At 40.6% G+C, this 15,652-nt stretch overlaps 1 protein-coding gene across 5 annotated transcripts in view; it reads left to right on the plus strand.

Moving 5' to 3' along the window:
* Positions 1-8,014, plus strand: part of ppp1r12a (protein phosphatase 1, regulatory subunit 12A) — a 53,659-nt gene extending 45,645 nt beyond the window's left edge. For 2 of the 5 annotated variants that reach the window (XM_015028985.1, XM_015029002.1), the window contains 12 exons: positions 457-547; positions 783-965; positions 1,061-1,229; positions 1,969-2,090; positions 2,195-2,260; positions 2,926-2,942; positions 3,030-3,147; positions 3,240-3,344; positions 3,423-3,470; positions 4,271-4,321; positions 5,604-5,615; positions 7,546-8,014. In XM_015028985.1, coding sequence (XP_014884471.1) covers positions 457-547; positions 783-965; positions 1,061-1,229; positions 1,969-2,090; positions 2,195-2,260; positions 2,926-2,942; positions 3,030-3,147; positions 3,240-3,344; positions 3,423-3,470; positions 4,271-4,321; positions 5,604-5,615; positions 7,546-7,632 — 1,069 coding nt within the window. In that variant the 3' untranslated portion in view covers positions 7,633-8,014. Of the gene's footprint in view, positions 1-456; positions 548-782; positions 966-1,060; positions 1,230-1,968; positions 2,091-2,194; positions 2,261-2,925; positions 2,943-3,029; positions 3,148-3,239; positions 3,345-3,422; positions 3,471-4,270; positions 4,322-5,603; positions 5,851-7,545 lie in introns of those variants that run through there. The other 3 variants (XM_015028994.1, XM_015029009.1, XM_015028977.1) reach the window with 2 other exon arrangements.
* Positions 8,015-15,652: the final 7,638 nt, after the last annotated feature.

The raw sequence follows: 15,652 nt of genomic DNA on the forward strand, positions 1-15,652 counted from the left end.
AAAAGTCCCTGCCACCCTCTTGCCACCCCATAAATATTTTTCTAGATCCGCCCCTGGTTACTTGATTATGCTACAAAATGGCACTATTTGGCTGGAATAAACATAATACTGCCGCTTTAAAAAAGCTTTGAGATTTCTGCCAACATTACCCAAGAATTCAACATTAATATGTGCATTACTTAAAAAGATCTTCGTTTTCTGCAGCAGTTCAGGTGCATTTCTGCTCCCAAAAGATCAGTTGTGGCTTAATCAAGTTTAATTTATAGGTTTATTTTGACATAATGTACAAAGAAAAATAAGCTGGATCACATTTCTGATGAAATGCCAGGAAAAAATATACTTTTTTTTTTTTTTTTTACCGAGCAAGATGACGGGGACAATCATTTTATTTTCATTCTGCAGAGTCGCCTTACATAAGAGTTAAGTTTAAAATGATTTTGTTTTTTCCTGCATCAGGTCGTACCTGACACCAGTGCGAGACGAGGAGTCGGAGTCTCAGAGGAAAGCTCGATCCAGACAGGCCCGGCAGTCGAGGCGCTCCACACAGGTCAGCCAGTAATGATTTTATACTCCATCTTATTACTTCACCAGATGGAAGTGTCTTTTTTTTTTCCCAATGTTAAAATACATCGGGAGCAGAGTTTTTATCATTAAAATGAACCTAAGCTGTTGTGTGTTGCATCGGGGTTTAAATGTTGCGACGTTTCTTTGCTGCTGCAGGACTGAAACAGTTTTTAATGGCATTGTTCTTCTAAAGAGAGAATGTCCCTTGTTTTTCCCAGGGTGTGACTCTAACTGACCTACAAGAGGCTGAAAAAACTATTGGCAGGACTCGTCCCCAAAAGACCCGCGAAGAGGAGAAGGAGGAGAAGGAGAAGCAAGACAAGGAGAAGCAGCAGGAGGAGAAGAAGGAGACGGAGACCAAGGAGGATGATTACCGATCGAAGTACCGGAGCTTTGAAGAGGTACCTGCTTCACCTCGGTCATCACTCTCCTGAGATGGGCGACTGTAATTAACACATTTTTAATTTCTCCTCTCCACGCCTTGTTTTTCCCGCAGCGTTATCGACCTTCGTCCTCCTCCTCTTCCATTTCCACCGTCAGCACTGCCTCCACTGCTCCCTACTCCAGCTCTTCGTTGTCCTCCGGGTCCAGCGCCCTCAACCGGCCCAACAGCCTGACGGGGATCACCTCATCTTACAGCAGGTCCTCTCGAGACACAGAAAAAGGTCGGTCCTCTTCAAAGTCACCAGAATAAATAAGAGCTACACTGTTTGAGGCAAAGATATGTGGATGAAAACCTGTGGGAAAAAATAAGATAAGACTATTTAGTATCATTTCTGAAACAGCCATAGCTTCTCATAATCAACGTAAACACTATTTCTGTGAATTCATCTTTGTTTTATTTCCTATATTTCAGAAGAAGAATGATTGTCTTCCATTCTATTATACTTGGACTCTTCTAGGATATTTGATATACAATAAGTTCATAATGTCACTGCTAAAAAAAACAAATGTAAGTTGATTTCTTCAGATTTTTAGAAAGGAAAAAAAAAAAAAAGTTTTTAGTTCACCTGAATCCACAGTCTGTGGTTTAGTTGGTTGCAGCCCAAGTCTTTTCTAGCATCTGTATTTAAATATTCAATATGTTTTCATACAGTAATTATAAAGTACAGATAAATATTTTTATGTTGTGCTTTAAAATGCAGGTGTGTTTCCGTTTTATTTTCGGACACGCTGAATGCCTCAGCTGCCTTTAGAGGCACTTCTTAAGGAAATCTGGATGTTTGGTGTATCAATAAATTAGTGAATAGTTCAATAAACTTTGTTGATGACACGCACTTCACATTGAAAATGATTCTAAAATATCAAAATTCTGATAAATACATACACTTAGAGGGGAAATATTGAGATCTTAAAGGTTTATTTTTGATGTGAAGAAATGTAAAATGTCTTTTCCGATGACAGAATCAGACAGGAAGGACGAGGAGAAGGAAGGGGAGGACAAGTCTCAGCCCCGCTCCATACGGGATCGCAGGCGGCCCCGGGAGAAAAGACGTTCCACTGGGGTCTCCTTCTGGACTCAAGATGTAAGACTTTTTATTATTTTTATTTTTACACTCTGCAGGTCAGGACACTTGATGTTCTGATGGCGAGACCCAAGACGACCTCTTTGTCTGGTTTTAAATTGCAGGGTGGAGATGATGACCCTGAGCAGCAGTCGGACTCGGAGGAGGGCAGCACCAGGGGAGAGCCACAGGTGACTAACCTCACACACCGAGGGCCAAAAGTAGAGCTTCAGCCTGTCAGTCAAATCAAAGTAGTCCTGCTCTTTCTATCTTTGATTTCTGCTCTTTGGCTTCTATTCTTATTCTTGTCTTTTGCTTTAAATTTTTAGTTAATTGTCTGTCACTCAGTTGACCTTAGGAATCAAACACACTGTGTTGGCTTCAGTTTTTGGTGTCATAATATGTTTGGAATGAACATACTTTGAACGTTAGTGAATTTTTTTTTTTTTTTAAATTAGTCATGCCGTTCACTAATGATGCAACATAAGGCCGAAAATGCAGCTTTGTAAACTCATTAGTTTCTGGGTGAGCTTCCTGTTTGGAAGAGAGAGACGCACAGTTATTGTTTGAAGTCAGCCATCAGGGAGAAGAGGAGGAACTCCAGCTGCTTGCCGTCACTTACGATGGGTGGAGCTGCAGCAAAACTACCAGAGGAAATGAGTGTTTATCTCTGGATACAGGAAGACCTTTAGGTCACGGCTTCTCCAGCTACTCACAGAGAGCTGAAAAGTAGCAAATATTATTTCATTTATTGTTCCTGAATAAATCTACGTAGGCTGATTAGGTGAGACGAATCTAATTTCATTTCTTTTTCAGTTCTTTTATATTGACACTTCTTTTGTTTGTTTCCTTACAGAGTGACAGATTGTCCAGGTAAGTTGCAGCATCACCATGTTTTGAATGCTGTTGCTCAACTGCAATATTGGGTTGCTAATGTCACCTGTTTTGATTTATTTGCAGAAATGAGAGCAGTTCATATTTGGATCGCAACGATGCTCTTTTTAGCTGTAGTTATGGTGAGAGTCGAAGGCCGTACTCCAGCCGACTGGATAGAGACGACGCCACCGACTACAAAAAGGTAAGCATCCACTTTCAGGTTTCTTTTTTTATTTTATTTAAATTTGGATGTCAGAAATCCTGAAAAACGAGACTTTTCTTTTTCTCCCTCAGCTCTATGAGCAGATCTTAGCTGAGAACGAGAAGCTGAAGGCCCAGTTACGCGACACTGACCTGGAGCTGGCAGACTTGAAGTTACAGTTAGAGAAAGCTACACAGGTATGCACACTTACACTGCTCATCATCTTTAAAAAAAAAAAAAGGCAACTAAAGTTTTATGTTGTGTTTTTAACGCAGAGGCAGGAACGCTACGCTGACCGATCCCAGCTTGAGATGGAGAAAAGGGTAATGGCAGAACGACTCCACCAAACCACCTCTATCTCACTCCTCTGTTAACCATCAACCATCCTTTCTGTTTCCTGTGTGTTTTAAGACTAATTTATTGTTAAAATAAAACATCATTTGAAACATCCCAGTAACACTGCTAATGGGTTTATGTCTGAAGGTAACAAGCAGGCCCTCTTACCAACTGGGTGGTGGTATGATCTTACCCTGACTTTTTATAACAGTCTGCTCTCTGCTGCTGCCTGTAGGCTCACTTTGTGCTGTGGTAGCTGGCATCAGTCAGGCTCTCCACCCAGAACACTACACTTTTTTTTTACTATTTCTCCTTTTTCCACTTGTATTTAAGCATTAGTGGCAGTGTGTGGTCACCATCTCTGTGTGTTTTTAACGTGTGGAAGTGGATTTATCCAATTTTATGCTGGAAAAAAAGAAACATCAGCAGACCCTGTGCATGTGTTTTCATGCTTTTAAATACCAGTTAGTTTGACTAGTTCATACCCAGCCAATCTGTGTTGTAACTCCTCCATTTTAAATCCACTTCAGGAAGCCATATTTAATTATCCGAATAAACAGTCGCTGAGGCAGCCTGACCGTCTGCCTGTAGAAAGTTGACTTCAGTTTCAGTCACTTCCTGTTTAGGTGTGAGCTGGCTGTTGCTTGAACACCCCTCACAGGACATGCGAGTGAAGTGTGTGTGTGTGTGTGATCACCCAACACCATCTGCCACCATCATTTAATCTGTCGGTATTTTTTAATTTTTTTTCTAATTCAGTGTTGACCCGCCTCTTATGTCCCAACAGGAAAGAAGAGCTCTAGAAAGGAAGATTTCTGAGATGGAGGAGGAACTCAAGGTACCAAACGTTGCATGGCATAAATTCACGTTATTTGTTACAGAAGGAGTTTGTCCTGCTAAGTTTTGAATTTGGCAATTAGAGATGCACTAATTAGATGTTCAAAATAATGATGCATGTTCGGTGTTTCCTCTTCCAGCCTGAATGAACAGCTGACATATCTGTTCATACTTTAGTTTTTAAATAGTTTTCTAGATGTCTATGCTTCTTCTGACTTTATTTTTGAACACCACAGTAATACTTAAAATAGCCAATTTTATGTTCCATCAGTTGGGTAAGGCTTGTTTTTATTTATTTACTTACTTATTTATTTTTTTTCAATCTCCCAGTCGACCTAAAATTGACCGGTTCCAATCACCAGTCAGTTTGTTTTACTGTGCTGTATTAAAACCCAGGTCTGGCCAGATGGTTATGATTTTTGTCCAGTTTTTGAACTAGCCGTTTTGTTGTTATGTTTACTGAAGTGGGTGTTTTCAATCTTGATGCACATATTAAATCTATTTTTCAGTTTTTGACCTGCCAGCTGCTGGTCAAAGCCGTAGACTTCAGCTCAGATCACTGACCGATTGGTGCATCACTAAAACAAAACACATTCGTGTCTTTGAGAAATTTGAATTTAATGAAAATGTTATATCAAGTAATAAAATACATTAATTCCATACAGCGACACATCTCAAGTATTTAATCCTGTTTTAAAATTTTAGTTAGAAAAGCAATACATGACCAATAAACTTAATTTTTCTAGTTTTTGGCCAACATCCTAAATTGTCCCTGTTTTTTTCCTTCCACTATACTTTCTTGTAAAATTCGTAAAGCTGGGAAGACGCAGAGGTCTGTTTCTAAATAAGCCGACTGTCCATGGTTCTATATCCACGGAGAATTAAAAAAACATAAGTTGAGTTCCTTTTTGTATTTTTGGAAAATGAATTGAAGGAAGAGGGAGGATTTAAAAATGTCTAAGTTCTGGTAAGCGTGTTGTCCTGTCAGTTTGAGGAAAGGATGTTGATCTTATCAGTGTCACTTTACCGTCCTATCTGCAAGCTTCATGCTGAAACGGAAAGCTCTAAATCATTCCTGTTTTCCAAATCTGTCCCATTTTCTAATAATCTTCCTCTCCTGTTGTCCCTTTTTTTCCCTCCTCCTGCTCCCGTCTTATCTCTCGATTTATTTATTAATCCTCTCTGTTGATTTTTGGTCTTAGAACGCATTTCTCTTCTTCTGCCACTCTTACCCTCTTTCTCCTCCCCTTTTGTCTCTCTCCTCCACCCTGCCCTCCCTTCAGAACCTCCCCCAGGTAAAGCAGGTTCAGGCCCTGCGGCAAGTTAAGGAGCGGCTGCAGGCTGAGAACCGGGCGCTGGCCCGCGTTGTGGCCAAGCTCTCCCAGTCGGCCTGCAGCCAGCTGCCCACCGGCGACCTCTAGGCCTCGTCTGTCTGTCCACCATCTCCTCCCTCTGTCTTCTTCTTCCTCCTCCTTTTTGCCTTCTTTCTTCTCATGCTCCATTTGTGCTCTGCCCCGCACCCGTAGACAGGCAGGTGTCCAGCCGCCACTCCGACTGTTTTCTCCTCCTCTGCCTCCCCAGAGCTTTTGGTTTTCAGATTGGGGAGGCTGTTTGCCTTTTCCAGCAGGACACTCTCCTTTTACAGTCCGCTACTGTCGGTGGGCTTTCAGAAAACTACTGCTTAACAAGCTATAGTAATAACATGCTAATAAGATACTTGGAGAAAAGCGAAGGTGAGTTTTTTGTTGTTTTTTTTTAACGCATTTGAAAGCGCTGTAAAGGAAAGTGTCCTTTTGTGGTTTCTAGTTTGATGCTTTCCTCAGAGGTAGCTCAGTACATCAGTTTGACTTGTTCTGGTTTTATTGCATGAAGCAGCTACCGGTGGCATCACTTTGATTTTGACCCGAAGGGTCACGGGCTGAACCCCTCTACCAGCCAGTGCACTTTAAATAGGACGTTAAGTATTCACACCGCTTGAATTTTTCACATTTTGCAACATTCCAGACGGGAAACATCAGAGAATTTCATTGGGACTTAAAACACGAAGAAGTGCTTAACTGTAAAGTAGAAGAAAAAAATTACAGTTTTAAAATAAACTAAACTTTAAAAAAAAAAAGCATAGGGGGACTTTGCCGTGTGACTTTTCTGTTTGCAACACAGAAGCAGCTTTATAAGTTTGCACCACTTTCAGCTTAAAATCCCAGTAAAATTCTGACTGAAAAGCGACAAAATGTGGAAAAGTGAAAGCGGTATTAATACTTTTGCAACTCTTAGTTTCGTTGTGCATTTCTTAAAAAAATAAAACATCTAAGCTAAATGTGAATGTTTTTATTTCTCAGAGGAAACCTGAGAACTTTATTCAATATACAAACGTTGCTCTAACTCAGAAAGCAAATTATTTCCATAAGCACACGGCAAACCGAACAGAGTGAAAGTCAGGTTATAGTTTGAACATTTCTTCATAGCATATAGAAGTTATTAAACCGGTCTATTTTAAAATGTTTTCGTTTTAACCGTCCTAAGGTTTTAGATTCTAACGTAAAAACTAGTTCTTGAATTAAAAGAATAATTGAACGATTTGAACTGTCAGGGGAAATGAGTCAGAATCTCCATTAAAATCCACTGAAAGACCTGAAAGCACTATTAAGACAAAATCCGAATGAAATTTAGTTTTTAAAATGCCGATGTACACTCTGCCTGTTTCCACTGGATTTGTGATCCAGGTCGGATATTTGGAGCCCAGAATTACATGACAGGTTTGTTACGCCACACATCCAAACCTGTGTTTATGATTCTCAGTCATCACCTATTTAACGTTGCATCTTGTTCCACTAACTGTGGAGCTCAGTCAGTCCACATGCTGCAGCAGTAGGGTCTGCGGCCGGTTCTGTGCTCCTGAGCTGAAGTTGATTTGAGGATTGTGTGATTTCCCGGCTGCTGGCGAGCAGCCGCTCAGATTCTGCATGGCTTTCTGAGGATCTCTGGCCTGTGGTGTGTTCGCCCTTTACTTTTCTCCCCTTTGACTCGGATCAAAGTCGTTATTCCTGTTTTACTTTCTGTCAAACAAACAGTGAGATGCCGTGTGATTCCTGAGGTTGCTTTGTTCAGGCTGCTGGTAATGCACTGCCCAGCAGCCTGACTGGTCGAACAACGTGTCGAGACTCGTCTAAGCTCTCTCTCTCTCTCTCTCTCTCTCGCCCTTGCCTCCCCGTTCTTCCCTTTCAGATGCTCCCAGACTTGAAAGCAGACAACCAGAGACTAAAGGACGAGAACGGAGCGCTCATTCGAGTCATTAGCAAGCTTTCCAAGTAGAAACCGACCCCCCACCCCCGCCCTGCCCTGCCCCGCCCGGTCTTCTGCACCCGCTAGTCCCCCATGGCAGCGACTAATGGAATTGCACATTTAGATATTAATTGCAACAGACATCAGAGACGAGACTCCTTTTGCTTTCAGTTCCTCCCGGCTCTCCTTTTGCTCCTTCTTCACCACCACCGCTGCAGCATCCATCCATCTGTTCATCCATCCATCCGTTCGTCCATCCTCCTCGGCTGTGGTTCTCTTGATTGGTGTGGCTGCTGCTCTGACAGAAGTGCTGAGTTTACAGAGCATAAAGGAAGGAAGGGTTGTGTGAGAGCGATGTGGGCGGGGAAGCCTGAAAACTATTTAACCAATAAGCCTTAGTTGTACATAAAAAAACACTTGCATTGATCTCCTCTCAGCTATCACTGAAGAACAGATATTATCCTTCACCTGATTTTTACTTGTGCCACATTCTTTTTCTTTTTTTTGCTTCCTTTTCCTCTAAACATGTTGTGTGCTGTGCGGCTCCCACCTTCACTCCTCCATCTTTTTTTTTTTTTTTAAGAGCTACTTCTGCCTGACATCTGCTCCCTACGGCTTCTCTCACCTAATTTATCCTGATTATTTGTTTTCCTCCCCTCTCTTAAGCACACACCTCCCCCCCGCCCTCGTCCCTCTGTGCATCTTCCTCCAAGAGGGAAACGTTTGAATTCTCGCGGTTCTGGTGGAGTTTAAGCTTTCACTGTATGTGCAATACGCATTTCTTTCTTACTTTTGTTTTCTTTTCAAAAATGCTTTAATGAGTCCAACACAGGTAGGATTTTCACTCCTGACGCTTCAATCTCTCTCTCTCTTTCTACTCCTTTTTTTTCTTTTTATTTTAAGTTTGTAGTCGGTTTATACTCTGTATTTCTCACTTTGTTTAGCAGGTACTGAGTGATTCTGTATATACCTGTATGTATTTTGTTTGAGAGCAGCACATGGCATGCGTTTATGGATCCCGTCTGTTACTATTAAAAGCGTACAAATTCCAGAGGACAAAGAGGTGTGTTTTAATTATTTTCCTTTTATAGTTTAAGGACATTGGACATAGTAGAGTGTCTCTCTGAAACAGGACGGCTTCTTTTTTTTCTTTTTCTTTTTTTTTTTGGTTCACATAATAGTGAAATCTAAAGAGTAATCGCTTCACTACATTTCACTTTCATTGTATTCAGTATCTTGGACGAGTGCTGTTAATTTTGTTTCCCATTCTTTTTAAAAAGCTGTAGTATTATAGGCAAGGTATTGTCACTAAAATAAAATGTTTGAAAAAATGAAAAATAAACGGATATCTTAGATCTTTCTAACCCAGTCCTTTCTACAATGTCTACATGCACTGTCGATGCCATGTGAGGAGTTTTGTGGGGTTGAAGCGAAACACCATCAGCTGTTCCACTCAACATTTTATGCATTTCAGTGGCCTTTTAAGGAAGTTTTAGTCCAATAAGTTTAAAGAAGGATCACTGCAGATGGACTGATGGCTGTCTGCTCTGGCATAGGCTTTTTTTTTTTCCTTTTTTTTTTTCTGTCATCTTGTAAAATAGGTGTGTGGCTTAAAACATGCAAGCTGTGCTGTGACTACCAACCACTGAAGAGTTCATTAAAAATAAACTTGTACATTGGAAAGTTCCCGTGTCTTATTTCCTTAATGTTTGTTCATATATTTTTATTTTCTTTTTAACAAGAACTTTGTGATTAGATGAATCACTTTATCAGTGGTTTAAGTCAAAACTAAACACTGCAGTGCCTTCCAAAAATTTTACTGCCTTTTTCACATTTTACATTTTGTGGTGTTGCAACAAAAAAAAAATGCATGTATTTTATGTACAATTTATGATAAACCAAGATGGTGGATTAAAAGTGTAAAGCACAAATAAAACTGAAAAGACTGGTATGATGCGATGTAGAGTTAACTTGTTAGAATGGCCAAGTCAAAGCCCAGACCTAGATTTTGAAACTTGACTAGGCTGCGTCAAGTTTCTGGCCCGCCTCCGCATTTGGTCCGGCCCCCTGCACAATACCAGAGAGCATTTAGATTTTTTTTTTCATATACCGTATTTTCCGCACTATAAGCCGCTACTTTGAACCTTGCGCTATGAACCTTGCGGCTCATAGCCCGGTGCAGCTTATATGTGGATTTTTCTTCAACCACCAGGGGGCTCTTTAGCAGGAAGTGAATCATTGGAAGTCAAAATTGGAAATAAAAGAAGAAATTACCCATTAAAACGGAATTAGGTTTTAATAGGGAATTGAAATTTGAGAATGTTGTTGATCAGTTAAATAGCATTGAGGGGAAAAAGAAGATTTTTCGTTTTTTAAATAATACTGGGATCATTATGATAATTTGAAGTATAGATATTAGGATCCAATAGATGGCAGTAGTGCAACAATAATTGATTCAAGCTGCTGTTTAAATCTAAGGAAGAAGAATAAAGTGCCCATTTTCATTTAGCACATGCTAGTAGCAGACAGGAAGGATCAGCACTTTTACTGTTGCAGTTACTGTTCGGAAACTACAGTAATCAGTTCAGTTAAATCTAAACTTGGCAAATTTTTCTTTTTCAACCGTAATAAATGTGATATTCAATTGACCTGTTATGACTCAAACTTTGGGTGTCTGCCCCCCTCTGCTGCTGCATCGTTGTGGAAAACCTGGAGCGGCAGAAATATCTGCGGCTTATAGTCCAGAAAATATGGTATTTATGTCATAAATAGTGTTATTTCCTGGATTTTTTTCTGTGAAGAACTCAGAGAGGGTTATTTTATTGTGCTTTCAGGAAAACAAGAAATTTTTACATTTAGGCACTCCTGCAATTGTCACACTTTTTCTATTACAAACTGACTCCGGCCCCCAGAAGGGAAAAGTTATGTGACCCTCACAGAAAAAGTTTGAGGACCCCTGCTGTAAGACCTTAAAGCATTTTTGTTTATCTAAACTTAAGCAAATAGATGTGGATATGAAGGATTTGATGGAGTCTTTCTTATGGAAGTAACAAAGTTATTGGTTATTTAATAAGCTGATGTGTCTTTGTCTTTTAAAGTGTTTTCTTTATTTTTTTGTAGGATGTTATATTTAAGGAACCTGGGAAGGTGGCAGTATTACTCCTTAAAATCTCTTTTGGTTAGAAAGACGTTGCATTCGGGGAAAAGATGCTTCCTCATGATTGATGTAAGAGATGGTTTGAACTAACACATTTATCAACATATATTAAATGCTTGTTTAACATGATATATAAATAACTTTCTCCTCTCAGGTCAAAGGGGTTGTGTCTTCCCTCCACTTAAGGGAGAGAACTTTTTTTTCTTTACTTTCTTGATAAATATTCAGTTGGTAATACAGTTTTTTTTTGTACTTATCAGTTATTACAAAATTAGCATAAATTAATTAGTAAGAATCCTTCAAGTATCGTCATATCGCTGGTTTCAGTATCATGCTGCTATGCCGTGTTACACCAGTAGGTGGTGTACTTTCTATGCACTTCAGTAGACGTGGTTTAATCTTTGTGCTCTCTGCAGCTTGTAAATATGATCTGAATACTGAAACAGACAGCTGACATCCTGTCTCCAAACAGAAAACTAAAGCTTAGACTCGGCTCTCTTTGTCGTTCAGCTCCGCCTCACTGTTTGACACCAGATGACGGCGTGTCTGAAGCAAATAAAGCGCATCCAAGAATCAGACAACGTGTACACACAACCATGACATGAATTAAGCCGTGGTGAGCATCCGCTGCCAGCTCTCATTGCTGAACCAGGCTGTGATTTATGCCCCCTTGTTCCACAGGAGCCACCTTTGCTGTTTTTACGTGTTGCATGGCTGTCACTGCTGAGGCTGGCTTGGATCCAGAACCCCCCAAGTTCAGAGGATAAGCCGTGCTGTGAGCTGTAATTACACAGATAAAGTGAAGTGTCCTGCCTCTGGATTTTCCGTCGTCCTCTCTGAACGAGCCTGCTTCTTGTCTTGTCTGTGACGTGAACATGCCTCGATTGCAAGCTAAGGTCTTCACAGAAGCATCCATCTGAGGAAAAGAAGGTAAATTACTGGTTGCTAGAAATACATCGCAATTTGCCACGAACTACTTTTATGTTTTTGTGCAACATTATTTGCAAATAAAAAAAAACATTTTCTATCACTTCATGTTATGCTCATTTGCGTCAATAAGCTGTATTGACGTTTATAGGTTTAACATGATAAAATGTCTTTTTTTTTAAGGTAAGAGCATGAAACTAAATATAAGAACTTCTTTTTGGGAACTACAATTCATGACTTGTGAGTCGATTTAGTTTTAGATATGCCTTAGGAAAAAAATCTGCTAATAGAGGGATTTTCTGTGAATAATTCTAATTGCATTCCAAATAAAAAATTGCAAATACTTAAGTTACTTTCAGTTTGTTTGTTAAAACTCATGCTCCCTGCAGAAGATGCTCACTACCCATAACTACTCCGCACAACCTCACACCCTAAGTTTTTTTCCCCCTCAAATATTACAAACAGAAACTTTGCTCTTTTTTACACTGGAAATTATTCATGAACGTGAAATTGGTCCTTTGCAAATACAGTCACACGCTGAGACGCTCACATTCGCCCCTGTCTCCTCTGCCGGAAAGCACAACAGCCCAAACAAACCTCCTCCCCAGCTGCAATCTTAAATGCTAGACTTAGACACACTCGGTGCACAAAACCACTCTGCTCAGAGGACAAACAGCAGCAGGGTTTCTCTCCAGTGACAAACAATGACAAATCGAGGCATCCGGATGATGTGACAACTCGAGTCTGTCGCCGAAACAAAGATAAACATGCTTGGTTACAGAAATGCAATTCAAGGCAACGGCAGATTGTTGTGGATGCATGTCGAAAACAGGATATAGAGACGTCTTTCACACTCAGGCTGAGTTGTAATGGCAGGAAACTAAATATCCTGCACTGTCAGAGGAATCCTGGAGTTTGTGTCAGTTCTGAGGGAGCAGAGCTCTTCTGATTTCACGTGTACACACAGCACATTTTGTAAACAAAATGAAATGTAAGACATCTTGTTTTTTTCTATTTTAAAGAGCCAAGAACCAAACATAAAAAAAACTGATATACCATCCAGTTAAAACTAAAAAAATATATATCTTTGGGAAACAATCTTTTTTCTAAAAGATCTAAACTGATTTTATTGATTTAGAAACATCAGAGCGACCAGAAGAGACCTGATGCAAATGTTGATTAATCATTTAGCAAACTCAAGGACGTTTCTCTTCCATGTGCTGCCAACTCAGCACAAGAAGATAAAGATGGCGCCCTGACACTCCCATCTCAACGAACATCTGTAGACAAATGCTGACCTGAAGCCACAACTTTATTTGAACCTTTGGAGGCAACAGACGGCGATGGAGAGGACGAAATCTGTGAGGTAAAGATGACTGAAAAATGAGTCCAGCAGCAACTCACAATGAGTGAATTGCTGTTGTAAAGCATACATTTTGCAGAATTTAATTTCTCCAAAACAGATTTTGCTACAAGTTATAAGTTGTTTCATTGTTTTATACTAGGTAGCCAGAACACATCAGTGATGTAGTGAAGTGTTTTCCTGGAAATTCACTGAAAAAGTGTGTCAGCTGAAAGTCTCTGTTTGGCGTCCTTCCTGCTGCTGACCTCGCCGCTCGGCGCCGAGCTGCCCTGACCCGCGCGGGCCTGATCTTGGAGGAGGATTAAAGGCCGACAACAGTTCAAATCCAGGATCATCTGAAGGGAGCCAGGGTGTGAAAGGTGAATCAAACACTAATCCTCCTCCTTAGCATGGCAGTTGAACTGCTTTTTGCTTTCCTTTTTATTGGCCTACTTTCTTTCTGAAGTTTGACAATTATTCCCTTCGAGAAAGGCGGCACAGAATCGGTTTTCTCTTGTCGGGGTAAACCCCTCCAGTGGTCGGTCTCCACACATCTGGCCCAGCTGAACATCTGCAATGCAAGCCCAACATCTGGGTCGTCAGTCGTTTATCGAGCGCTTTCTTACTGGATGCACAATTTCACGGAAAAGTGAATGCGATGCGGGCTCCTCGCTGCATCTAATAGCCTCTGAGTGAGACATTACTGCTAAATAAAAGGGGAATGTGTGAGCGCATGAGCAGCCATCGTGCTGCGTTATGTCGAGTATAAATCTGCGGCTGCTTGCTGGGCTCATTTTACAGCCCGGCAAGCGCTTCATTTGTTTACCCTGAATGCATTATGGTCGCAAAACACACAGCGATTCCTTTTATTGGAAACAAACCAATTCAAACCCATTAGATTGGGTTTAGAGCATTAAAGAAATATTAAGTAAAGTGTGAGGATGCGTATGCTGCTTGGAGAGCTTTGGGGATTTATTTGGCGGCAGGACAGGGAGGTGTTCGTGTTGGCACGAATGGAAAGTGCTCAGCCGCAACCTTTTCGCCCTCTGCGCCGTTTTTCTTCCAAGAGAATGCAGAAATATGTTAAATATGCAGCAGTGTGACCTTTGCCCATAGATCAGGGTTTATTTTTAGGAAAAGTGCCTCCCCTGCTCGCTCCACCCTGCTTTTCTCATTATCTGTATCGGGGCTGGCATGTGCAGAGATAATGGCTGAACATCTGGCTTGCACTCACCAGTGGGGTGTGGACGCGTGTCGTGTTTTTGGAGCTTCTCGGCCAAAAAGGGGAGGGGAGGGGGGGGAAATAATGAAGCCTAACTCTATGGAGATGCGAATGCATCCTTTAGGAAGAATTCGGGTTTGGGTAATGGTGACAAACATCCATGAAAGTCAGTGCACCCTTGGGAACCAGTTGTGCACACACAATCTATTAACATTATACCCTTGAGCAGAGCAGAGTTATAGGTCTGTTTTTGCAGCATGAAATTAGATTTCTGGTACTAAACCCCTATAGCTGGTTTAAATCACTGCTTGAAGTGAAAATGGCAAAATGCAAAAATGATCGAGTATCTCTGGAGTGCCATGCATCTTGACTAAAACCGAGTTGTTTTACTACTAATAGCAGATGGTTATTTTGGTTAAAAATCCACTCGTGTGTGATTCATATTCCAGAGTCTCTCAGGTTACTACAACAAATGATCTATGAGCATATGTGATTGCCAGAAATGTTCTTTTGTCTGCCTTCACAGATGAACAAACTTTAGTGGCATCTCATTATTAATCCACAGAGTTTAATAATGATTTTTGGCCCCAGTTTGCTGCTGTAACAGATTCAACTGTTTTAGAGACGCATTTCACGAAGTTTAGGAGTACGTTTCTGAAAGTTTGAGGAATCCATTTGTGAGGTCAGACATTGATGATGGACGAGAGGATCACAATCTCAACTCTACTTCCTCCAAATGGTGTTTTATCAGGCTGAGGTCAGGGCTTTTTGAAAGACAGGCAACACCAAACTATATCATTTATGTTTTTATGGACTTTGCTTTGGGTGCTGGTGTGCACAGGAAGAGAACAACGGCATTCTTCTTGATATTCAATAAAGGCCAGGTTTGTAGATTGCACTACTTGCTGCTTTCAACAGGTTCTCCCATCTGAACTGCTGAACTCTGCCGCTCCTTCCAGGTTTCTATGAGTCTGCTTCTCTTGTCTGTCTGCTCTTCTTGCTCCACCTATCAGTTTAAGTTGTTAAACTTGGTAGGATTACAGTTGTTTTCATTTAAGATTAAACAGTGCTCTGCGAGATGTTTTAAATTTCTGAGCATCTCCTGTTCTTGATCCCTGACACGTCCTCTGTGTTTTTCTGTCTTCAGGATGTTGTTTGTTCGCTAATGTTCTCAAGCAAACCTCCTCCACCTCCACTTCCCAGCTCTATTTATACTGAGATTAAATGACACGTGTGTTGCCTGTATAGACTAATTAGATGCTTTGTGAAAGCATTTTGGTGAATGATGTGCATGAGAGTAAAAGACGAAGTGAATATCTATTTTTTTTTATTTTAAAAATCGTGCATATTCTTTTATTTATTTCGCAAAGATGCATTCTTTGTGTTGATATGTGAAAAAAAA

The sequence above is a fragment of the Poecilia latipinna genome, unplaced genomic scaffold (assembly GCF_001443285.1).
Source record: "Poecilia latipinna isolate Pla-1442-1.1 unplaced genomic scaffold, P_latipinna-1.0 Scaffold9, whole genome shotgun sequence".
Taxonomy (NCBI): domain Eukaryota; kingdom Metazoa; phylum Chordata; class Actinopteri; order Cyprinodontiformes; family Poeciliidae; genus Poecilia; species Poecilia latipinna.